Here is a 26448-nt window from a genome sequence, read left to right as displayed (position 1 = left end):
AAAAATCTTTTTGAGGTCTATGGTGCAGTTTTCAGAGGGCGTTTTTTAGAGGTCCCTTTTTGAAGTGTCGAAAATCCTTTCACGGAAGCGCACACGGATATTCTGGCCGCAACGTGGAACAGGGGAAAACGTACGACGGCAAACCTCGAGGAATCTTTCCACGAGTCCTTCGTGAAACAGGAAATCTAGATGTACCGTCATTTGGTAGAAACCAAAGGTTATAAGCCTAGTGTTTTATGGCAATAGACGATTTCACTTCTACCATTCGAAATTTATTGATGCCGTTCAACAACAACAAAAAGTCATTAGCAGATGGGCCACTGTCGATCAGTTTTGGTATTATTTTTTCCCTAGAGGTTGCAGGTTCAAACCATTAAATCAAAGCCATGATGACGATGAGATGGAGTGTTTCACCGCGGTGGTGCGGTACCCTGCCCCATTGCGCGTGGAACATTATATGATGATGAAGAAGGAAGGATGAAAATACGAGAAAGAATTCTGTGTGACATCCCTATAGGTTTTAGTAAACGGGCGTTACCCGTTTCATGGCTACTTTCAAATAGAAGGTGCCGATTTCGGCCACAAGGACGATGGTGGCTGTACCTGCACCTATTGCCAGCAGCGTTGCTACAGGAAGGAGTTCTTGCAGACCCAAGGCGGCCGTCTTGTGAGCACCGCTCAAAACTCGAGGGCATCGGCCGGCGTCTCCGCCCAGCTGAACTGTTCCATCATACCAATGTTGAAGGATACCAGACTCTTGAACGGCAAATATCCTGTCACAAAGGAGATTTCTTGTTGGAGCAAATACATGCAAAAAGGTTCGAATCGTAGATTATACGTGGGTTTCTGGCGCTCTCACATTCGAAGACCAGTTGAGAGATGTGGTAGTAGTCTCTTATCTATATAGTCTACTAACTTACGTTTATTAACCAGTTAGTAGACGTAATTAAACGTAAAGGGGCAGGGTGCCCCAGTACAATCCCTTTTTGGTCGTTGAGTTTTTGTTTGATTATAGAAAAAAAAGGAGGATATTGAATTCGTCACCTGTCGAATTCTGCTACTCCCACAAAGGAAATGAAACGAATGAAAGGAGAAGTAAAAACTGAAAAGATGAAAAGGTAAAAATAGAAAGACATCATCCCTCCCAGTCATCGAACTGTACGTGCACATGCGTAGCTACATCCCCTAGAAGTGAAGTGCAAGAAACTAACAGGAACGGGGAACTCGACGACACATGCCTAGAATGCGGTCCTAAAATACAGATGGTCGTAAAAGTCCAACCACAACAGTGAGTCCGCAAATTATCGAACCAATTTTTCGACAAATGCCCTCGAATTAAAATGCTAATGCTGAGATTGTTACAGTAGGTGTCAAAACTACCTAGTTTTGTGCACTTGTATACCTCTTATTGAGTAGTTCCACGAAACGGAGCGATATGTTCTTGCTGGAGTAAAGAACGAGAGGATGAGACAGCACCCGTTCGCGTACCACGTACAATTCCTTCTGCGGGAAATGGCCACACATTCGGACCCTGTTGTATTCCAGCGTCGTTCTGTCAGCAATGATGGCAGCCCTTTCAGCAGCCACGTCCTCGAATGTCTGGTGGCTCCACAGACGAGAGTAAGAGACCAGGCTCTTCTTGCCGTGCATCAGTAGACGTTGGTACAGCTTTCGAGAGGTTTCGTCCGAGGATATCTATTTCAACAACATTTGGGGCTGAATGAATATTCTTTTTGCACGAAGAACCGTGTATTCACACGAGCGACATCCTCACGGAATATTCTAGGTGGAAGAAAAAGCGAAAACACTGCTCATATAGACCACGTTCCGACCCGTGTTATGTGAGCATTCACACGGTAAGGAATATCGGGAGTGGCGTACTGCGCATTTAGCAGACGACACTAAGCAGACGACACCGTCAGTGTGTTTTCCTGTCGTCTGCTACGGAATATCTTGTGGCTGTGTAGCAAGATATTCCCCACGGTTAGCAGTGTACATTAAGACAAGACGTTGAGCGCTCGCGATCACGTGACAGCAGAAAGCTATGGCGTTTTTCGCGTCTTCCGCTTCTGGGGGAATGTCGCCCCTGTGAATACACGGGAAGGGTCATATCGTCTCGCGCTGCGAAGGAGAAGCCGCAGTTACAGGGGCGGTTAGGAACGGCAAAAAGCCAACGCATACAAGCATAGATCGAAGCCTCAGGGGTGTATCTACAAGCTTTTGCCAAAATATTGCGCAATCTCACAAAATTTTAGGACGTCTTTCAGATTTTGGAGGGTGTAGAGGTAGGTAGGTGTTTCAGATTTGGAGTGGGGTGTATAGGGGGGTCTGGATAAATCAGCGGTGCCGATATTTGTCTTAAAGCGCCTCGTCTGAGGAAAACCCAGGGAAAACACCCACACAGCAGAGCCAGCGCCCAGCCACCGAAGATAGGCCGAGCCTCCCATAGCATGCATAGGGTTCTCCGTCTTCGGGTTAAACCCGATTTTTCACGATAATTCCCCCCCCCCTCCCGAACAACAACAACAACAACAACTTTATTTCAGGATGATGGGTGGGGAGTTTCATCGCCGGGGGCGATACTCTACCCCATTGCTGGACCCCCCAGAACAAATTTTCAAGAACTCGGGTAACACCCGATATCTACCCGAAATCCTTGCGGTCCTTCACCTTGTTCTCGGTGAACCGTCGGAAAAGTGAATCATAATATCAGCGAAGAGAGCTATTTGTGACAAACTATTTGTCCACCGTTTATGATCCTCTCCTGCAGGAGTCAAAGACCAGCTTTTGTGGAGCTTGATCAAGTGTTTGAATACCACGGTCACTCAATGCCCCAGTTCTGTGCGGAAATATAAAGATTATTGTTTGTCGTCCCAGTGTCACAGCAGTGGCTTGTTTCATATGCCTTTCGTTTCACCCGAAAATTCCCCGGTAACATATCAAACAGAGATCATAACGACCAATTTCTCCCCGAATTCTCGTGTGTACCTAGAACCCGATTTTTCCCTCCCGAATTTGAAAAATCATAAAACCCGAAAACGAAAAGAACCCTAAGCATGCAGCTGCCCTGAGCACGAAACGCCGAGAAACTCACTGCAAGCAACAGTGGATAGGCAGGCCCTCTTAGCATCACCGGACGAATATGATCGCTTTCGGACAGCTGTTGGGGCGTCGTGATCCGCTTAGGACTGGGCTGTATGGCGAGGCGCGCCAACAGTTCCCCAGAGAAGCCACTCATTAAGATGATGAGTCCCGCCCACCAAGCAGCGTCCAGAAGTCTCGAAGCACTGTGTTGTAGAATGCTGGGATTGGCTGAAACACACGTCCTCAGATAATATGTCCAAGAAGAGATTTGCGATGGCATAATCGAAACACGTACATCGCCTATAAAAATACACGAAGGTCAGAAATTAAGACAGTCACAATAGACCTCTACCCGACAAACGTCATCATGACGTTGGTAGACGGACCGAAACCGAAACGGATCGGAAGGGGAGAGCTGGGTTCCACGAATGGGCTCTTGTTCGCTGCCTTCTACTGAAAGAAAAGTAGGACCGAAGGTCGCGTCCCTTTCAAAGACCATCGTAATCCCCTCAAGACCGTGGCTTTCGGGCGCGACCTTGTTCGCCACTAACTTTGAACGTAGTTCGACTCTACCAAACTTGGGGCGCTGTCGAACACTATGACGTCATTTGTTTCCAAACAGGTAGAGGTCTATTGCGGATGAAAAATGTCCCCCAAGATTTTTACCACTGAAACCAGAAAACGAGACAAGGTGCCAAGTTTGACCACCGAAAGGGTCATCGCAGGAGGACAATACTGTTTACCTGACACCTTGCATTTGTCTTGACGGACGCGCCAAAAAGAGAAATTAAAGCCACTGGAATAAAAGTTTTGTTTGTATACCTTCGAAGAAAACATTTCCGATCAGGCGGAAGACGTAATGAGCCCAAGAGCGAATGAAGCTTCGACGTCCGGGTTCCGCTGACGCGTACACCGCCGCCACCACCACTAAGGAACCCAACAGGGCTAACCACACCTATACGGACGAGAACGAAAGAATTACTGCCGAAGGACGTCCCCGTTTTCTTATCCACAAGGTGGGACAGCGTGGCTTACGTAAAGGCCGAATGCGGTGAGAAAGGCAAAAGGGTCCGTCGGTCGTTCCCTCGGGAGACCAACCAGGGCGACGACGTCCTCGTAGATGATCGCAGTGGATGGAATCCCGATACGGTTACGAGAGTTTGTGGGATAAAACAGACAGAAGGCTACGTCTTGTTCCTTGGAACAAAAATAATATTCCTTATCGTGAACACCGTTCGAATATATGGGGGCGTGACGGGCGTCCCGTCCACTGGCTGTACATTGTAATACACTCTTAGAAATGAACTTCACCGCATAGCACGCTCCCAGCCAACCATCATCTCTAGTGATACCGTTACCTGCCCTGATTTGTCGAAAACGGGAGGCGTACGCCTTTTTTTGTGACAATTATGAACGCCATATAAGTGTCACAGAAAAGGCGTATACGCCTCCCGTTTTCAACGAATCACGACAGATAACGACATCATTCGAGATGATGGTTGACTAGGAGCGTGACTTCAAAGCTCCGAAGCGAAGAAGAAACGGGAGGCGTACGCCTTTTTGTGACAATTATGAACACAAGCATGAGTGTCACAAAAAAGGCGTACGCTTCCCGTTTCGGACAAATCAGGGCAGATAACGATATCATTCGAGATGATGGTTGGCTATAGGAGCGTGCTATGCGGTGAAGTTCATTTTTAATAGTGCACACCCGTTGATTGGCGCCGTCAAGTGCTCTGTGTTCAAGAAAAATATGCAGGAGAGAGTGCGAAGAGGATGAGTACGTGTACTGACCATCAGAAATAGGCCGCTTCACAAGCCGTGCCAGAGTGGTGTAATAGTTAGCACATGCACGTGACCGGCAATAAGCTGCCTTGTTTCAAGCTTAGGATTAACTATACGCAAGATCTAAGGCCTTATGATGAAGGAACGAATAACCGAGAGACACGGGACACGAAGACAAGCACAAGAGTTCTTGTGCTTGTCTTCGTGTCCCGTGTCTCTCGGTTATTCGTTCCTTCAACATCATGCATCAGTTAGTCTGCGCCCTATCTCTTTTATCTAAGGCCTTAGCTGGTAACCGTAACAGGAAGCAACAAAGAACGTGCAGTCAGTGTGACGTCCAGAACACGGAGAGGAAGGACCGTAGAAGACGTGAAAGGAATCCTTACGTGACGCTGTAGTTGACCGATGAAGCCCGTCCATGATCCGTTCGCTGTTTCGTGTCCCCAGTCCGGATTTGAATTAAGGGTCAGCTTGTGCCTACGACAACATAAAGCTCGCGAGTTAGCCCCCAGAATGGCACTCGTCCTGCACATCTATACCCTGCAGCTTCTGCAACCGAGTCGCGCCATAGCTTCAACCTAGTGGTGCGACTGAGTTGTGCGCCACTAAAGTTGCGCCATGTAAATAGAGCCTAGACTCCAACGCGTACATCTATATAATATATATATATATATATATATATATATATATAGATACTCATTGAACGATGCGACAGCACCAGAGGACACACGTGTTTGCGGCTCGTCGGCCCTGGGTAGCTGCGCATCGTTCGGGATTGGCATTTGAATTTCAAACACGTCTAGCATCATTTACCTATTTTTTAATGGCTTTTCCCCCTCTTTATATATATATATATATATATATATAAAAGTAAAAAAAATAGCCGAAGCTCTGTAGCTGCATGTTGAGCATATGTTTACAATTTGATCGTGCACTCCCAGCCATTATATATATATATATATATAGTATCTTATTCTTATATACGATAAGACGTGTATAGTACACAGATCTCAAAACGACTGGCCAAAGCTTCGGTGATGTCTCGCAAGAGGTACGACCAATTATACTGTAGTTGGAGTGTGTCTGATAGGACAGCAATGTTTGGCCAGCATTGCCCATAAAGATACGTATAGTTGAGAAATTTAACTAGGTGCCCTTGTATACGTTTTTACCATTAGAGTTAAAGGGAACCGTCGAATGGGGAAAAACAACCGCTTATCTCTGGACGTCCCGTACTTGGTATGTACCTTGCTTCAAGTGACGTAAAAGCCTTCCAGTCAAGTTACCTGTAGGGTTCTGTGACAGTCATCCTGAGCAGGCGGGTCATAAAGGTATCCTTGTACACAGTTCCATTGGAATGGAAGAAAGAGTGAGGAGGGTGCTGGAATCCGCAGGAACCATTGTATAAGACATTATGCAAAGCAGGTAGGTCATTGGCTGTTGGGAACACAACAACAACAATAAATGATGACGATGAGATGGGGTGTTCCACCGCGGTGGTGCGGTACCCTATACCCCATTGCAGGTGGAGGATTATGTGAAGAGGATGAAGGAAAGATGAAGACACAAAAAAGAACTAAAGCGTCTGGAGCAATCCAGTGGACGACAGGAAGTCCATGAACAGGTGAAGAACCCGACGATGTAGCACAGGATCTCCATAGGGGCCAATGAGTGCAGCTAATGTGGGAACACAAGGCGAGACGCAGTAGTGTGATTTTGGGAAGAACCATTTTAATTCCGTGCCTATACAGCGGGAAGCAGGCATGAGAGGCAGGCAGATACACACTCTTAAAAATGAACTTCACCGCATAGCACGCTCCTAGTCAACCAACATCTCGAATGATATGGTTCCCTGTCCTGATTTGTTGAAAACGGGGGGCGTACGCCTTTGTTGTGACCATTATGAACAGCATAAGCGTCACAAAAAGGCGTACGCCTCCCGTTTTCAACAAATCAGGGCAGATAACGATATCATCCGAGATGATGGTTGGCTTGGAGCCTGCTATGCGGTGAAGTTCATTTTTAAGAGTGCAGGGGAGAACGAATCAATGAGAGACAAGAGTCCTGGGACGACTTCAGGGAGAACTGTGCCCTCTGGAAACTCTGTCGGAAAACCATGGGAAAACCTCGGACAGGACGCTGGTTGAATTTGAATCCAGCACCTCAGTTAATTCGAAAATGCAATGTTAAGCATCGCGAACTTACATGCAGCGTTGAGACTCTGAGGAACAGATCTTCAGCAGGCATGGCGATCCGAATTTAATCTCGCACCCGGGGTAACCGTGAATATCAACGATGTGCGCGATCGTCCATGTGCGCTTTTTTGGATACTCTGGGTTTTTAAATACCCACCCGTATTTAAATCGCGGGTCTTTAATAACGAATAAGCTAGTCTGCAATTCAGGAACAGCTGTCAGTGACATCCCCAAATTGTGGACGATTAATTTCTTTCCTGGAACGCCCATAAATCCTGTCTAACCAGAAAAGCAGAGGTAGCCGAGATTTGTGGCGCGATTTGCATACAGTGCGACGGGCAGTATGTCAGGGATAATCGTCGGACAGCAGTTTGTCATCGCGAATGACAAAGGTCAGCAGAAAGTGTCATTAATAAAGGCGTTTAGATCGCGTTCGATTATGTACAACCTTCAAGTCCACGACTTCATTGGCTGTTGTTCAATGTCGCCAGCCAGTCATCGAAAGGGATTTAACAGGCATAATTTCGAGATCGAGGATGCTTTAAACAGGCGTCAAGCTACGCGATGCCAGTAGCTGTTCGAAATAACGTAGAAAACGTTTTCCTTATAACTTGACTAAACCACGCGAGCCGGCCGACGTAAACTGCATGAAGCTTTGTTTTGTTTTTTTCACATTTTTTTGCACACTTTTTCGTCACAATTGCGCTCATAGTTTTTTTTTATATATATAGAAAATTCAAATTGAAAATTACGGACAACACTGTGTCGAAGTTGATAGCAGAGCCTCCGGAGCCAAGACGGAAACGAGGAACGACTGCCCGTGTTGAACGATTAGCACGAAGTGCCTCGTGAACGTTACTTCACGAGTCCTTTATTTTCATCACAACAGCAAAGCAAAAGAGAACAAAGTGATGATGGGTGAAACTGTGAATTGATGCAATGAGTGCTTACAACATTCTCCCCCTCACGCTCATTCGTCAATTCACGGTGAAATGGAAAGTCCACAATGTACGGCGCAAAAGTTGTTCTTGACTCCTGATACCGGTTTCGTCAGGTAGTCGGCTACCATTTCTGTAGTGGGGATAAACGATACCTGAAAAAGTCCATCTTCTATTTCTTTCCTAGCAAACAAATATTTGAGGCCGATATGTTTGGACCTTTGGTGTTGGACGGGGTTTTCAGAGAGCTTGATTGCAGATTGATTGTCACAATATAGTGCTGTCGCATCTTCGCATAGAGAGTCAAATCCCAGCTCACATAAAAACCACCTGCGCATTTGCCACCAACTGCGCATTTTTCGTAAAGCACGGCGGCAAAAATACATTGCATGAGCATAACACTGTGTCCAAAATAAAAAAAAAGTCTGGTGTCGGCTACGTAGTCATCATGAGCAACGCGCCTATAACAAGTAACAAGCCAGTCGGGAACATATATCACCGTTGCTTGACAAATTCGAGATTATCTCCCACCAGACGTCGCCCTGAGCAGTTTTATCGCCATTCTGCTCGCAAATAATAAACATATTTAGCCTTCCCTCTCACATATCTGACTGGTTGTGCTGCAGGCATAAGGCGTCCCGCTGTCGTACTGAAAAGTATGGGAGGTGGTGGGTTCGAATCCTACCAGCGGCTGTGCTGTCTGAGGTTTTCCCCTGGGTTTTCCCGAAGACTTTCCAGACGAATGTCGGCAGAGTTCACCCTGAAGTCGGCACAAAACGCAAACTAACCCACTCTGTCCCTCACTCCTTCCTGATGCCCTCTCTCCATCTGTGCACGTCTGTACGCCACTCATAGCCACAGTTGCTTCGCGGCGCTAACACGGAATTTTAAAAAAATGAGCAAGCAACTAGCCGTTTAACTACGCCGGCACAATAACCTCTCTGTTCGTGCTGATCGTGGCAGTTGATGAACATATCTGCCGCAGCTGTTAGCTTGGAAAGCATCTACCGGTTATCTGAACTCCGACCCGTCTGACCTTGTCCAGCCACCTCCTATTGATTGCGTTTTGCTTTTGTTTATTTTTGTTTATATTTCTATTGCGTTTGTTCTCTTCACCTTCACCCTTTTCTCTTGTACCATGTGACTTGTTTATATATATATATATATATATGCTTCACCACTTGTATAGCAGGTCCTCAAACCTGAAGAAGTGCAGCCTACTGCACGAAAGTCTCGTTTTTAATATGTATAGTAAACAGTTGATGCTCTTAACCGTCTTTGTTATTTGTGATTCTGCATCGCCGGAAACTTGTACACTGTTTTTCTTGACGTTCTACGGTTATCTAGAACAAAGAAAACAATACGATGACACAGATAATCTATACTGTTCAGAGAGGGGCTGCTGTGGCTACGACAGTGAGGCTAACGCACATTCATACACGCACTGTTTTGACAGTAATACCAGCAGCATATTATACGCATACATGGCACGTGCGGAAAACAACGTGTCTAATCAACTTGTACACTCTAAAAACAGAACTTCACCGCGTAGCACGCTGTGCGCCAACCATTGCCACGAATGATAGGGTTATTGCTTCTGATTCGAAGACGTAGGTAGGCGTACGCCTTTTTGGGGCAATTTGGATATACGAAAATTGCCACAAAAAGGCGTACACCCCCGTCTCTCTTCGAATCAGAAGCGACAACCCTATCATTCGTGGCAATGGTTGGCTCACAGCGTGCTACGCGGTGAAGTTCTGTTTTTAGACTGTACCCTGCCGGGTTTGACCTCGAAACCTTGGAATAAGTCGGCGCTATACCAAACGATCCCCATCGAAACGAGTGGCTCGTCGTGTGGGACAAACAAGTTTAATATTATCCTGTCGGGCACATCCCGTATACCTACACTCTTAAAAATGAACTTCACCTCATAGCACGCTCTTAGCCAACCATTATCTGGAATGATATCGTTATCTGGCCTGATTTATTTAAAACGGGCGGCGTACGCCTTTTTGTGACACTTATGCCGTTCATAATTGTCACAAAAAAGGCGTACGCCTCCCGTTTTCAACAAATCAGGCCAGATAACGATATCATTCCAGATTATGGTTGGCTAAGAGCGTGCTATGCGGTGAAGTTCATTTTTAAGAGTGTATTACAATAAGTCTCAGGTTCCGGTAGATGAAGAACGCGACTCCCTCCATAAAGCCGTTGAGATTTGTCGTTCCCGCGAAGTAGTTGATATAAATGTTTGAGAGCGTCTGTGTTTGTCGAAGCCGGCCGGCCAGCTGAACAAGCGAGGAAGCGAATAGCGTTTGTTGCTCTCAGAGAAGGAAGCGTCTTCATCGCGATGTGGTTCTCGCCGCATGCCATCGTATTGGCCTGGTGTCTTATGCTCACTATGACGGATACAGCGCAGGACGCGGCCTCCAGGCTCCTGGAACGTTACTGTGGGACGCAACCAGGTAAAACTCTTCGCCGGTGCAACGGAAAATCTGTCTTGTCGCCGTCGTCCGTCATCCTACCGCTTCGATAGTGTCGTGCACTTTTAGTGACGGTATGCAACGAGATAACCTTGTTACAGGTATTCACTATCTTCCAGAGTTCGAGGTAACTCGTTACTGTAACAAAGTCGCCTTTTTTTTTTTTGGTAACCTATAACTTAACTCCGTACTTTTGCGCCGTGGTAACTTTCATAGGAAATCGTTCCTTTTTCAGGTAACTTTGCCGAGGTGACTTAAACTAAGTTGCAAGTTACTTTTAATTCGCTTTTCACTCACGTCCACATATTTCTCCGGTTCTTTCGTGGCATTTTATGCCATAAAACGTGATATTCAATCAATGACAGTATTCTATTCAGGAATTAAAAACCGCTGCCATTGAAATGAAGCTGAACCATTCTGCGCCCACATGGAGTAATGATGCAAAGTGTTGGAACTGTTGGACATATAAACGGAAAGCGATCTAAGCGTGTTGCACTACTCCGCAGGCAACTCAAGGTCTAACTCAACTGCTCACGCACGCTGCACCTGCGTAACGCTATTTTGTGTCCGAAGTAACTTGGAAGTAACTCGTCCTTTTTTTAAAGTAACTCCGTAACTGCGAGTTGCATTTCAGACTGAAGAACTTCCTTATTAACTTATTTACATTTTTCATACGGTAATCTAACTCGCAACGAGTTCTTTTTGACGGGTAACTTCTCGATCTATGCTATTTTCCGCTCACGTTACACAGAGGTACCCGGCGTATAGAGGTACAATCTTTTCAGCTATCGTCTATGTGTGTCGTGTCTCTTCGTCTGTCATCCCAAATGGAACAAAACTTCCCGTGGTGTTCCTGGGGACATCCTTTCCCGGAAATTTGGATCTCTCTTGGAGACAGACATTTTTCCGACGGACATTCCCCACATTTCCGAGTGGCCACGGTTTGGACTTCCCACAAACATCCGTCGTTTGTCCTCACAGGATGTTACACGGAGATGCCCGGACGTTGCACGGACTTACTTGCGTACAAGCTCAAGGCCCTGCATTTTGTCATTATTATGCATACTGTTTTATTGAGCCGCTGCGTAAATGGACAGATTCTTACGAGGCCCCTATAGGCGTATTTTAATGCCATTCTGTTTGAGCTTCGGCAACATGCATCTTTCTTTCTCTGTTGCTCCTGTTTGTTTGTTTCTCGTACTTCCGTTACAGACAAAGAGCACGAGGTTCTAAAAAGCAAAAATAACGACGTGGATATATAAGCTCTTAGAACCACCCAGATCACTTAGAAAGGCACTGGCATACATTTCCAAAGCGAAAACAGATACTATATATTCCTTGTCTCGCGAGCTTCCACAAATTCGAGAGTCCTGTTTGCTTGCGAGTCACACTAGAGGGTGAGGTGTTTAAGTTTAATTCAATTGCGTATACCAATAACACTGGAATGAAGAATTGCCTTGCGTATTAACTCATTATGACGATAACGTCTGTGTTTATTACTGCTTTTGATTTGAGGCATTCAGTTGGTTCATCGAAAGTCGAACTACGCCGCTACACACCTTGTCATGTTTCTTTCTCCCCTGTGATAATGCTCCATGTAACATCCCGTCAGGCACCCTATTCGGACAATTCTTCAAACGGCCGTTACGGTACGTCCTGCGGATGTACGGCTAGGGACGTCCATTCTTGTATAGCTCCCAGAGGTGTCCACCTGACATCCATTTCAGGACGTGGCCGTTGGGATCTATTTCGGACGTCCGCAGGAGATAGTGTTCTGTCTGGGATGATGACGTTTCTCGGGTAGAGGCTTAGAACAACCCGTCCATTCCGACCAGAACTCCGACATTGTGTGAACGCGGTGGCGATCGCTTGGAGCGGCCAGACGGAGCTCTAAGTTGGTGGTTGTGGGCATATTAAGAGGCACCTAAGGATCTGTTGGCGGGTTGGAACGCATCAAAGGCACGAAAATTTACATTTTTGAATTTTGTCGCCTGGAAATTTTGGGAAATTTTTCCGAAAATGAGCAAAAAAAAATATTTTTTCCTAAAATTTCCGACTTTTTTCCGGGGCTTCGCATCTCTACGTACGCTATCGCCTTTGCGTACGCAAGAGATAGCGTTGGTGGTACTGTGCACGCCTATAACAGAAACAGAGCTTCGCGCATTGCGCGGAAGCACCAACGCTGTTCCTTATTGTAGAAACATAATGTTGCAGCAAACGCTATTTCACTGGGGTGATAGCTGGGGTGATTCAGACCACTTTTCCCTTTTGTAGAACACAGTGAGTTTCCATGTTTGGTTCATCTGCTCCATTTAATGAATCATATTTTATTAGTAGATTACCTACCTGGTGCAGTATGCTACGTTAAGTAGATATTTTAGTGCTGGAATAAGCTTTTAAATCATCCAGTGCTTTCACACGTCAAGAGTCCTGGAACCGCTGGTCGCACCAGTACGACCTACGTTTTCTTTTTTTTTTTTTTTACTTCTATTCTATTGTATTTTGTATGTGTTTTTGGTAGCTATTTAGTAGCTATTACACATCTCTATTAATTTTGTTGGATAGGAATAACTGCTGCTAGTAATAAATTAAATGTGTGCTGGGCATTAGAGAAGTCTTGTCGGAATCCTTAATGAATGAGGAACATGAGACATATTATGTGAAGTGTGGCAAAAGTTTAGTGCGGGTTGTCACTCCTGATTTATGGAAAGCGATTGTCTTTTTTTGTGATAATTGCGTAGGCGTCACAAAAAGGCATTTTCGGGAAAACATCTATCTTTTGATTTTACTTTTTCCTTTCTGTGGGGTTCATTTAGGGGATCCTTGTGGGAGTAGCAGAATTCGTCGGGTGACGAATTCAATATCTTCCTTTTTTTATACAGGGTGTTTCACAAATTCCCCGTCTGAATAATTCGAAAACGGCGCCACCTATCGGGAACTTTTTTTTTTCTCGGTTAGCATCCTTGATGTGCCGGCCACAAACTGGCCGCTCAGTTTCTCATTTGAATGCTCTCGTTAATTAAATAATCATCCTGACTTTTTTGTTTTACTTCGCCGGACTTTTGTACCCGTGACGTCGCAATGGTGGCAACGACGTGGCAAGTGCTTGTCATTATGGCGATAAAGGTGCACTGTTGGGCCCATCCAATGACACTACCGCAATCCTGTTTACGAGTTTAGTAGTAAACGAGAAGCCATATATCAAACCCTCGCTCGCGGCTGTTCCTTATCTTGCGGCTCCCCCGCCACCAATGCAAGCGGATGGACACGAATTTGAGAGCAGGATAGTTCAGTTAAAGAGCGCATTCCTGCAGTGCTCCGCGCAACAAATTTGTAAGCCGAAACCAATTAATTACCCGAAAAGATCACTAAAAGTCGAAGCTATTTTTTTACTGGTTTGTTACTGTCTCAGAGTGACCATTGCTATACGGCACAGGTACCGAAGCCCGGCGAAGTAAAACAAAAAAGTTTAATTAACGAGCGCATACAAATAACAAACTGAGCGGCCCGTTTGTGGCCGGCGCATCAAGGATGACAAAAAAAAAAAAAAAAAACACACACACACACACACACACACACACAAAAAACGAAAAGTTTCCCGATAGGTGGCGCCGTTTTTGAATTATTCAGGCGGGGGATTTTCGTAAAACACCCTGTATATGATCCATCCCAAACTCAACTCTCGTATTTTCGGGATGATGGCTACATTGCCAAGTTCTGCTTTTATAGAGTATATGTGCACCCTTTATCCAACTTGGAACGGCCGCCAAATATAGGGGAGAAATATTGTGTTAGCTGCTTGGCAAGGCTTTCCGGGAATGTCATGCGGGATAGCATTGTTTTTTTTAGCTTACGGTAACGGGTGAAATAGTGGAAGACAAACGGCACAACTTAACAACGTTTGTTTTGTGCCTTCCATCACTTCCTCCGAGGACACAGCTGATATTTTTTACACACACACATATACAGGGTGTCCACGCTAAGTGTGAACAGATTTTTTAAAAATATATCTAACACTTTTTCCAAGATGAAATCAATTGCAATATAGCATATGCTGAAGGGCACTCCCTAGCAGGGCATTAGCAAAGTCCAAAAGCAATGTCTTAATTAACTTTCATTAATTAACTTTTTAATTATAAAAGCTAGAAAGTTGTCCCAATGAGAACATCTGTTCTTTTCGATCACCTGATATCGTAGCCGTTTTCAGAAAAAAAATCCGTTCGATAGATCGCCCGCAAAAAATTCGTGAAGGAAAGCCATTTTTTTCTTTATTTTGTTCATTGCGCTTCTTAGAAGACGCGTATTTCCTTCATCCCAACGGGAGAGGGGGAAGGAGCACAGTGCCGCCTCATGCGTCGAAGATGAGCTTTAACTTGCGGAAACAAAACAAAAACAAATGTATCGGGTGACTCTACCGGAACTGGCCTTATCTTGGGTTGCATTTTCTGTTTCCTTTTAATCTTTTTCCAGGACGCGAGAGGCGATAGTGTGCTCTTTCTCCCTCTCACATTGGGGGTGAAAGAAAGACGCGTCTTCTAAGAAGCGCAATGAACAAAATAAAGAAAAAAATGGCGTTCCTTCACGAATTTTTTGCGGGCGGTCTATCGAACGGATTTTTGTTCTGAAAACGGCTACGATATCAGGTGACCGAAAGGAACAGATGTTCTCATTGGGACAACTTTGTAGCTTTTATAATTAAAAAGTTAATTAATGAAAGTTAATTAAGACATTGCCTTTGGACTTTGCTAATGCCCTGCTAGGGAGTGCCCCTTAGCATATGCTATATTGCAATTGATTTCATCTTGGAAAAAGTGTTATAAATATTTCTAAAAAAACTGTTCACACTTAGCGTGGACACCCTGTATATATACTGGGACAGACACACATTTTGCTTTTTCCTTCAGCACTTTGGTTTTTGTTTCCGGTAGCTGCGCCCGAGTCCTAGTCGCTTTCGTCAATAATGTTTGCCACTTACTTTAGCATGCAGCTCAAAGTGCCGGCAACCATGGTTTTCTTTCCTGTATTTCCACTTGGGCACTATTCGCTGCGTCCTATTGAAAGAAAAGTAGGACCGAAGGTCGCGTCCTTTTCAGAGACCATCGCAATCCCCTCAAGATCGTGGCTTTCGGGCGCGACCTTGTTCGCCCGGAGCTTCGAGGGTAGTTCAACTCTATCAAATTGGTGGCGCTGTCGAACGCTATGACGTCATTTGTTTAAAAACAGGGAGAGGTCTATTCCGCTACGCATATAGTTTCGCTTCGGCGGGCATTCGTGGAATCGACCATGCGCAATAAACCTTTTTCACATACACGTCGTATCCTAGCGGTTGTCGAGCGAACCACGCTCGGCGAGTGTCAAAACAAATCCACGTGGGGTGGCACAAAGGACCAAAACCGGAGCAGAGTAGGACCGACAAGTTCGCCACGTTCGTGCGCTTTCCCCATTTCTGTCGTCCTCATACTGCGCCATCTAGTGAAGACGGAAGTGAACCTTCTCCGGCACCTCAAGGTCATGCGCATGCGCATAGGGCAAAGGTGAAAAGGTCCATAAGGACCCGATGACGCTCTGGAATCGTGTAGACCAGTGACTCTCAACCGGGTTGGGTTCTGTGAGTGAAACTTGAGGAACCTCGCTAGCCGACCTTGTCCGACCATGTTATCGTTGGCATAGAGATAGCAGGGCGTCGAGAGAGATACGCCACCATCGACTGGCTCAACCGGCAACAACTTCTCCGCATCACGTTGGGCGCTTGAAAAGTCCTTCGGAGGAACTTGACAGCTATACTCTCCTGTCTACATATGGGCATGTGATTTCAAGCGTCGGTGGTAATCCACAGTGCGTTGTCTGCGGGGAAGTACCACCAAACAGTTCAGTACATTCGGCAAAGCGACATCTTGCGACGAAACAATAAATAGCCGATTAAAATAAATAATTTTCTACATGTACAATATATACGTAGCTGTAAAAGACCCCGCTGGACGTTCCTCGCAACGGTGTGACCTGCCGACTTTTCCTCCGGCCCATCATCCTTTCCCCATGCCCATGCCCATTCCTTTTCCCATCATCGGCGGCACTCGCTCGTATTTTTTGAGATGCTCTCGATGCTCTCGATGCTCTCGAGATGAATCTCGAAGATTTTGAGACGCGAGCACAAGGTCCGTCCGGTGATTGCTCAGCTGAAGCTTCGCGTTCCGTGTTTCATGGTGAAGACAGTGGATCTCAGTACCCTCCATACCAGTCTGCCAAGCCGGGTCATCCGCCTAACTGTTCCTGACCTGCATGGAAGAAAAAAGGGATACAGCCCCGTGTGTCGCCAAGCAGCTTACCCTGGACATGATAAATTATAGGTACACAACGTCAACGTCGGTTTTCATTGACGGGTAATCTACTCCGGATGGCTCGTCCTCGGCGTTTGTCATTCCATCTCAGAACATCATCTATGTGTGCCTGTAGCTCTACGCCATTGTCTTTACTGCGCAAAAAATATCAGCCAGCCCCGCTCAGTCCTGGGTCGTCTTTACAGACTCAAGACCCGCTTCTCCAGTGTGTGGCCAACTTGGGGATACGTGACTCCCTCAGTCCTGTTGTCTTTGACATCCTGCAAGTTTATAAGAAGGCGGCCTTTTTGCAGGACACACTGTCGCATTGCAGTGGATCATCGGACATGTCGGCATCAGCGCGGTAATGAAGAAGCGGACAGAGCCGCCTTTGAGCGCCCATCAGCACGCAGCAGCTCTTTCCCCCCGATGTCTCCGGGCGACCATAGACAGCTCCTTTCGACACTCACCGTCCCCAAGATGCAGGCTCAATGGCAACACACTCCCTTCTCTCTGCTGTATAGATCCCACGCTTTCTCCTGAAATTCCTCCGCCGACTACCGCGCCCTTTTACTGCACTCTTCCACCGCATGAGGCTGCCTTTAAACACCGTCCCGGCTCCACCTCGTCTTCCCTCGGCCTCATTTGTGGAGCGCACGGCGACCTTCGCCACGTCATCCTGACTTAATTTGTGGGCAATATCATCAACGAGCGTGCATTCATGGAAGTTGCTACGCAACGTATTGACAAACGGTCGCTCAACCTCGCCAAGATTCTTGGATCGTGGTCGAACGCTGCCCACCGGATGCAAGGCCTTCGTCTTCTTGCGGAATTCTTGCGCTTCACCGGTCTTGCGACGGATCTCTGAAAGTGGTCCCTCCATCATTATCCCCTCATCAGTTTCCAAAGCGCAACACAGGGGTGGCATCAAGTGTATTGCTCCGTAGATGAAAGCGTGGTGGGCGAAGGCAATGCATCCTGGACAGGTCCTGGTCGCACGTCACAGCAAACGTCAAGGCACACGTGACCTTAAAGATGGCGGCGCCCGTGATCGGCGGCCAAACAGTTTGCACTCTTTCAAAAGGGTGTACTTTAACTCCTTTTTCTTGCCACATATATTACTCCCTTTTGGAGAGTACAATTACTCTCAACAAAGGAGCCTCCTTACTCCCTCTCCCTCAAGGGAGTAACATTACTCCCTTACTTCCTGCCGGAGGGTAGTACTACTCTCCAGTAAGGGGTTAGAGCGAAACCCCACTCCCTAAAGGGAGTGGGGAGACTCCTTTTTTGAGAGTAATTGTACTCTCCAAAAGGGAGTGATATACACTCTAAATCTTGTCACACCTTTAAAGGTGTAACAACGTGCATGGCGCACGCCTTTTTAGGTGTAATTTTGGTAACATCATAATGGAGCACGGTTTCGCACAAATTTTCTTTACTCGAGTGTTGCCTGTCCTCCAAAAATTCAGTCTTGCAACATCTCAACATTGTTCAACAGTATTGTAGACACTCGCGCGTGCTCGATTATCGATAGCGATGCATATATGCATTAGCTCGTACCTACGATATCCAAGACATAATGAAAGCAAGATTTGCACTGACACTTGATCTTTAGTAATGCTTTCCAAATTTTGTAAAATATCATCCTGGAGATGCAATGTTACGCAACCAGGTTGAATGTTCATAGCGCACACCTTTAAAGGTGTGAAAAAGTTTACAAATTACACCCTTTTTTTAAGAGAGTGTAAACATTGCGGTTGTTGTTTCTGCGCGACGTATTGGATGTCTTTCGATCACGGTAATCATTTTATCGAATAATCTCGCAGTAAAACGCGCAGTTTTGCACATAACGACTTCCAAAGATGCGATGACGACCGCGCGTTAAGACCCACAGCCGATGCGATGTACTTAAACTAAGGAGAAATGGGCTAGCATGTTGCGGAAGAAGCACCGCATAGTTTACGCTGGCGAAATACGTCCGTCTCTTGGCGTTATGACGACGGAAATATGTCCGTAAGCGGCAAAACGACATGTAAACAAAGTCACATGAGCTCAAAATGTCGTTTTCTATGACGTGCGATCAGGACAAGATGGCAGTTTCGCAAGAAACACCCGCTTGAGGGTAGTTACAACAATGGCGGGCTTGTGTCACCCCTGTTGCACCGCCACAGCGGCGGTGAATCGTCCACCTGATCATCATCCAATGTATATACAGGGTGTTTCACCTAAAGTGATAAAAATAATTCTAACTGGCGACGTACGTAGGATTGTGGGACTATGCAATTACCTTCTGGAATCTTTTGCGGCCATTTAGGAAGACTTTGGGCAATTTTTAACTGAGGGGAATTATTTTTTAAATTGAATTTTGAAAATTGCCAAGCGAACCTCACTTTTTTTTTTCTTTTTCACAGATATGTGAAGTCCTCCACTGATAACCATAGGCCCAACAAAAACATGAACAGTATCGCGACAGAAATAGTCGGACAAAATTGGTAAAAGTTCGGCGTTAGTCCCGCCTGCTTGATTGTCGCAAAGAAGAGCGTACGAAAGGTGCGTGGAGAGGAGGAAGCGCTCCCGCTTCACCTTTCTTTCCCCCACTTTGACCTTGATGACAACCGTCTTATCACAAAGAAGCAACTGAAGGCGGGGACACTTCCTTCTCTAGACGCACATTTCGTGCGCACGCTTCGGCACCCTTCGGCGTCGACGCCCTGTACTGGTCGCGGTACGCCGTGGTCCCCCACACTTCGCCAGGCCTCCACGTACATCGTGATTCGTATTCCCCGGATCCACCAGCGACACCTCGCGGCAGCAGCCTAACTAACTAACTAACTAACTAACATCGTCGTCATAATCGGTGGTCACCACATATGTATGTGTATAAGTGACATGGTTATAAACATATAGTTGGCCTGGCAGGATAACGGAGTTCCTTGCCACTGGTACACTCTTAAAAATGAACTTCACCGCATAGCACGCTCCTAGCCAACAATCATCTCAAATGACAACGTTCTCGCCCCTGATTTGCTAAAAACGGGAGGCGGAGCCTATTTTGTGGCAATTATGCACGGCAAAGAATAGGCTCCGCCTCCCGTTTACAACAAATCATTGGCGAGAACGTTGTCATTCGGGATGATGGTTGGTTAGGAGCGTGCTATGCGGTGAAGTTCATTTTTAAGAGTGTACAGACGAACTCAGAAGAAGGTGACAGTCGAGCCTTCGGCGTAGAGTAGGCGTAGAACAGGTCTCACATGCACAAGCTTTGTTAGCACGGATGTTGTGCACCAGGTAGTCTGCGCCATTTGATGATGGTGATCGGAGTTTTTATGACACATATATGCAACAGGGGCTAAAGTGCGCCAAAACAGCGGTCATTTTATCGGGTTTTCTCGAGAGTTCTGGAAGCCCAGCCGTAACATCTCCCTTTCCCCCTCCCTGGAGAAATTCTCTACTTTACTCGAGCCTCGTAACCCCCGAAGGCATAAGCATATACACTCTTAAAAATGAACTTCACCACACAGCACTCTCCTAGCCAACCATCATCCCGAATGACAACGTTCTCGCCGTTAGATTTGCTGAAAGCGGGAGGCGGAGCCTATTTTGTGCCATTATGTACGGCACAGAATAGGCTCCGCCTCTCGTTTCCAACAAATCAGGGGCGAGAACGTTGTCATTCGGGATGATGGTTGGCTAGCAGCGTGCTATGTGGTGAAGTTCATTTTTAAGAGTGTAGCAATCTACGACACCCCTCACACATACACTCTTAAAAATGAACTTCACCTCATAGCACGCACTTAGCCAACCATAATCTGGAATGATATCGTTATCTGGCCTGATTTGTTGAAAACGGGAGGCGTACGCCTTTTTTGTGACACTTATGCTGTTCATAATTGTCACAAAAAAGGCGTACGCCTCCCGTTTTCAACAAATCAGGCCAGATAACGATATCATTCCAGATTATGGTTGGCTAAGTGCGTGCTATGCGGTGAAGTTCATTTTTAAGAGTGTAGCAGAAGCGTTGAGCCCCGAAAATAGATCACGTCGCGCCACAGAGGGTCTATACAGTATAGAGTAGACGAATGCGCAATCGTATTTTGACCTCTCTGTTCTAGGTAACCGGGAAATGCTTTCCAAGCTAACGGCAGCCGCAGATATGTTCATCAACTGCCACGAGGAGTACGAAAAATACGCCATACCTGCAGAGATGCTAAGAATTGTACGTTGTCGGTAGCAGAAGTGGGCTTTCGTCTTACGAAGCTCTTTTTTGCAGGCTTTGCCCTACTTGTGCAAGGAATACGACAACTGCATCAAGCTGGTAAGACCCCCCATGAAGTTCATTTTTAAGAGCGTTGCTCTATAGTTCTTTGAAGCTCCTGCATGAACAGCCGGGACCTTCCCACTGCCGTTCACAGGAGCTACTTACTAAACAGCACTTTATCACTAAATATCGTAAAAACAGCACTATAAAAACAAATCTTCACCGCATAACACGCTGTGCGTCGACCAAATTGCCACGAATGATAGGGTTATCGCTTCTGATTTGAAGAGAGAGGGGGGCGTACGCCTTTTTGTGACAATTTGAATATATGGTAATTGTCACAAAAAGGCGTACGCCTCCCTCTCTCTCTACGAATCAGAAGCGGTAACCCTATCATTCGTGGCAATGGTTGGCGCACAGCGTGTTATGCGGTGAAGCTCTGCTTTTAGAGCGAGATGGTGGTGGGGACGAGAGCTTCACCACATAGCACGATTAAGGTAAACCCTTACGCATAATGATACCGTTATCACACATTCTTAAAACAGAACTTCACCGCATAGCACGCATCGTGGGCGTACCGAGAGGGTGGCAAGAAGGGGGGCCCTCTGGAGCTCCAAGGTCGCTTGTGAAAAATTGCGTTCTTTAGTCATAGGTGGTCGTCATGATTGTTCTCAGCTGTCATAACAGGAACCTCTAAGCTGGTGATTTGTTCAAAACAGGGGGGAAGGCGCCAATCTGGGGACAAGATAATGTGTCCCAGATAGGCGCCTCCTCCCATTTTCAACGGATCAATACACAGAATGATATCCTTCGGAATTATGGTTGGCTATGAGCGTGCTATGCACTCTTAAAAATGAACTTCACCTCATAGCACGCTAGTAGCCAACCACCATCTCGAGTGATATCGTTATCTGCCCTGATTCGTTGTAAACGGGAGGCGTACGCCTTTTTGTGACACTTATGCTGTTCATAATTGTCACAAAAAGGCGTACGCCTCCCGTTTTCAACAAATCAGGGCTGACAACGATATCATTCGTGGTGATGGTTGGCGTAGAGCGTGCTATGCGGTGAAGTTCATTTTTAAGAGTGTGTGGTGAAGTTCTGTTTTAACAGTGTAAAAGGGAGGAAACGAGAACTACAACACTCTAAAAGCAGAACTTCACTGCAAAGCACGCTTGTGCACCAACCATTGCCACGAATGATAGGATTATCGCTTCTAATTCGAGGAAAGTAGTGGGCGTACGCCTTTTTGTGGCAATTTGGACATATGATAATTGCCACACAAAAAGCGTACACTCTTAGAAATGAATTTCACCGCATAGCACGCTCCTAGCCAACCATCATGTCGAATGATATCGTTATCTGCCCTGATTTTTTAAAAACTGTAGGCGTACGCCTTTTTTGTGGCACTTACGCTGTTTATAATTGTCACCAAAAAAAGGCGTACGCCTCCCGTTTTCAACAAATCAAGTCAGATAACGATATCATTCGACATGATGGTTGGCTAGGAGCGTGCTATGCGCGGGGATGTTCATTTCTAAGAGTGTACGCCCTCCTCGCTCCCTCCAATCAGAAGCGATAACCCTATCATTCATGGCAATGGTTGGCGCACAGCGTGCTATGCGGTGAAGTTCTGTTTTTAGAGTGTACCTGTGGGCAGTGGAATCCCGACGTGGTGGATCGAATCCCAGCAAACAGGACTGTGCCACTGTCGGCGCCCCCTTGATGATGATAGTGCAAGGCGATGCTTATTTTGCTCATTTGCTCGGATGGCAGAGAGCATTTCCAGCAGGACGCAATCCTGTGTACGACACTGCCGGGGGCATAACTTCACCTCGCCTAATCGTCGTGCATGGGGCGCGAAAGCTGTGTTTGCCGTCGTGATTAATTGCAATCCGATAAAAGTGTCCATTAATCTGCCGCAGGCAGGCAAGAATCGGGAGAAGGTACTCGGGTGTCTCGTGTCCACAATGCAGAAGCGTTTTGTAAGTATCCTCAATAAATTAGTTTTTTTTTTTTAAGATCACATTATTCCGCATAGCACGCCATGCGCCAACCACTGCCACGAACGATTGGGTTATCGCTTGTGATATTATGACAGAGGGGGGCGTACGCCTCCTTGTCTCTTCGAATCGGAAGCAATAACGCAATCATGCGTATGATATCCCATGATCTCGAATGCTATCGTTATCTGACCTGATTTGTTGAAAACGGGAGGCGTTTTCAACAGATCAGGGATCATGATCATTCCATGATCATTCGAGATGAAGGTTGGCTAAGAATGTGCTATGCGGTGAAGTTCAGTTGTTAGAGTGCACGAAGCACGCTGAAGGCATGCCATTGTGCAGAGTGATGTCGTTATCGCTCTTGATTTGTGGAAAGCGTACGTCTTCTTGTGACACTTATGCGTTTATGTTGACTGTCACAAGAAGGCCTCCTGTTTCAACAAATCAGAGGAGAGAACGGTGTCATTGGACCGGGACGATACGTCCCGTCGTTCACTCTAAAAACAGAACATCGCCGCATAGCACGCTTTGCGCCAACCATTGCCAAGAATGGCTGGGTTATCCCTTCCGATTCAAAGAGACACGGGGGCGTACGCCTTTTTGTGACAATTTCATAAACCCAAATTGTCACAAAAAGGCGTACGCCCACACCTCCCTTCGAATCAGCAGCGATAACCCTGTCATTCGTGCGCTCTTAAAAATGAGGGGGGTCGAGGTAGCTTGCCGTTGCTGGCCGCACTCAAGTGGGCTCTTAAAAAAGAATTTCATAGCACGCTCCTACACTCTTAGAAATGAACTTCACCACATAGCACGATCCTAGCCAACCATCATCCCGAATGACAACGTTCTCGCCCCTGATTTGTTGAAAACGGGAGGAGGAGCCTATTTTGTGCCGTGCATAATGGGCATAAAATAGGCTCCTCCTCCCGTTTTCAACAAATCTAGGGCGAGAACGTTGTCATTCGGGGTGATGGTTGGCTAGGAGCGTGCTATGTGGTGAAGTTCATTTTTAAGAGTGTAGTCAACCATCATCCCGAATAACAACGTTCTCTCCACGGATTTGTTGAACACGGGAGGAGGACACCAAGGTAGAAATTTGGGGTAGTTGGTACATAGCCATGAGTAAAATCTTGCAGCCAAAGAGAGGACGGAGACACAACGGTAGAAACACACAACAGCGGAACTGCAGACTCTCAACTAAAGGATTTATTGACAATACGTCAGTTAAAAGGCGCAAGAAAGTAGGACACAGATAGTGATAAAGGTGAGGATAAACATGCTCCAACAAAAGTCAATAAATCCTTTAGTTGAGAGTCTGCAGTTCCGCTGTTGTGTGTTTCTACCGTTGTGTCTCCGTCCTCTCTTTGACTGCAAGATTTTACTCATGACGGGAGGAGGAGCCTATTTTGTGCCATTATGCACGACACAGAATAGGCTCCGCCTCCCGTCTTCAACAAATCAGGAGCGAGAACGTTGTCATTCGGGATGGTGGTTGGCTAGGAGCGTGCTATGTGGTGAAGTTCACTTCTAAGAGTGTAGCAATGGTTGGCGCAGAGCGTGCTACGCGGTGAAGTTCTGTTTTTAGAGTGTTGGCGGGATGGTTTGACGTTGAGGAGTGTGCTATGCTGTGAAGTTGTGTTTTTTCAGAACGCAGGGACATTTATTGAAGTGTATAGGGGCAGGGAAAAGGCATTCATTGAAAAGTGTACTAAATGCGCAGGAGATGGTTCCCGACATCCCCAAGAGCCCTGAAATCGCCAGCAAGAACCTCATAGTGAGTATAGATACATATGCTATACAATTTCAAAGAAAGAAGAAGCCCACGCAGTGCATCTGAACATCTTATTAACTGTGTATTCACACTGCGACATCCTCACGGAATATTCTAGTAGAAGAAAAAGCAAAAACACTGCTTACAGAGACAAAGTTCCGTCCCGTGTGATGTTGAGTATTCACACTGTGCTGGAATATAGGAAGTGATATATTGCGGACTTAGCAGACGACACTTAGCAGACGACAGTGTCAGCGTGTTTTCCTGTCGTCTGCTACAGAATATCTTGTGGCTGTGAATACTGGACGTTGAGCGCTCGCGCTCAGAAAGCTATGACGTTTATTTTCGCGTCTTCCGCTTCTGCGGGAAATGTCGCTCGTGTGAATACACTGTAAAGGGATTATGGCACGGTCTGTTTATCACTCTTAAAAATGAACTGCACCGCATAGCACGCTCTTAGCCAACCATCATCTCGAATGATATCGTTATCTGCCCTGATTTGATGGAAACGGGAGGCGTACGCCTTTTTTGTGACACTTATGCTGGTCATAATTGTCACAGAAAAGGCGTACGCCTCCCGTTTTCGACAAATCAGGTCAGATAACGATATCCTTCGAGATGATGGTTGGCTAAGAGCGTGCTATGGGTGAAGTTCATTTCTAAGAGTGTAGTCGTTTGGGTTCTCTACATGCACTCTTAGAAATGAACTTCACCGCATAGCACGCTCCTAACCAACCATCATCCCGAATGACAACGTTCTCGCCAGTGATTTGTTGAAAACGAGAGGCGGAGCCTATTTTGTGCCACAGCACAGAATAGGCTCCGCCTCTCGTTTTCAACAAATCACTGGCGAGAACGTTGTCATTCGGGATGACGGTTGGTTAGGAGCATGCTATGTGGTGAAGTTCATTTTTAAGAGTGTACTGGTGAAGACGAAAAATACGAACACCAGCTGAAGAACTGAAAAAAAAAACATCTCTCTTTCGAACACACGGCTATTTCTTTCGGCTGACCGTTCGTTAAGTAGCTGCACTCTCAGGAAAAAGGGTGGAGCACTTATACCCCTCAGGAGGTAATATTTGTCGCATATGTTGTGCCTAAAAGGTTGCAAAGTTCTACACTGCTACCTCACTCTCTGCCACGATGAAGCGATTAAGCCCCCAGCCCGGATTAAGCCCCAGCGATTAAGCCCCGGTGAGCGAGGGGGGCGTACGCCTTTTTGTAGCAATTTAGATATATATGATAATTGATTTTACACCCTTTATCAGACGCTACGTTGCGATCTATGTGGTAACTACGGAAGTTACCACCTTTCTTCTTAGAGTGTGTCGTCCCTTTCTTTGGGACGTCGCCGACAACGACCCTAAAAGCAAAACGCGTAACATGCTTAAAACCAACCACCACGCAACATGATTTGGTGAAAAAAATTTTTTTATCCTTTTCTGTGTCAGTTTATAGATATCCTAAATTGTCACATATCTGTCAGCCTACACTCTAAAATCAGAACTTGACCGCATAGCACGCTGTGCGCCAACCAGTGTCACGAATGATAGGATTATCGCTTCTGATTCGAAGAGAGAAGGAGGCGTACGCCTTTTTGTGGCAATTTTC

General features: G+C 46.2%; 1 protein-coding gene across 1 annotated transcript in view; it reads right to left on the bottom strand.

Annotated features, from left to right (window-relative positions):
* Positions 1-520: 520 nt before the first annotated feature.
* The window catches only part of LOC135387709 (glutamate receptor ionotropic, kainate 5-like), a 72212-nt gene continuing 46284 nt past the window's right edge, over positions 521-26448 (bottom strand). The window contains exons 3-9 of the mRNA XM_064616807.1: positions 6156-6250; positions 5256-5346; positions 4120-4281; positions 3907-4039; positions 3095-3312; positions 1403-1695; positions 521-773 (exon numbers count right to left, since the gene is read on the bottom strand). Coding sequence (XP_064472877.1) covers positions 521-773; positions 1403-1695; positions 3095-3312; positions 3907-4039; positions 4120-4281; positions 5256-5346; positions 6156-6196 — 1191 coding nt within the window. The 5' untranslated portion in view covers positions 6197-6250. The remainder of the gene's footprint in view (positions 774-1402; positions 1696-3094; positions 3313-3906; positions 4040-4119; positions 4282-5255; positions 5347-6155; positions 6251-26448) is intronic.

This window comes from Ornithodoros turicata, chromosome 3 (genome assembly GCF_037126465.1).
Source record: "Ornithodoros turicata isolate Travis chromosome 3, ASM3712646v1, whole genome shotgun sequence".
NCBI classification, from domain to species: Eukaryota; Metazoa; Arthropoda; class Arachnida; order Ixodida; family Argasidae; genus Ornithodoros; species Ornithodoros turicata.
Note: the sequence above shows the minus strand (reverse complement) of the source record. Positions and strands in the feature narration are given on the sequence as shown.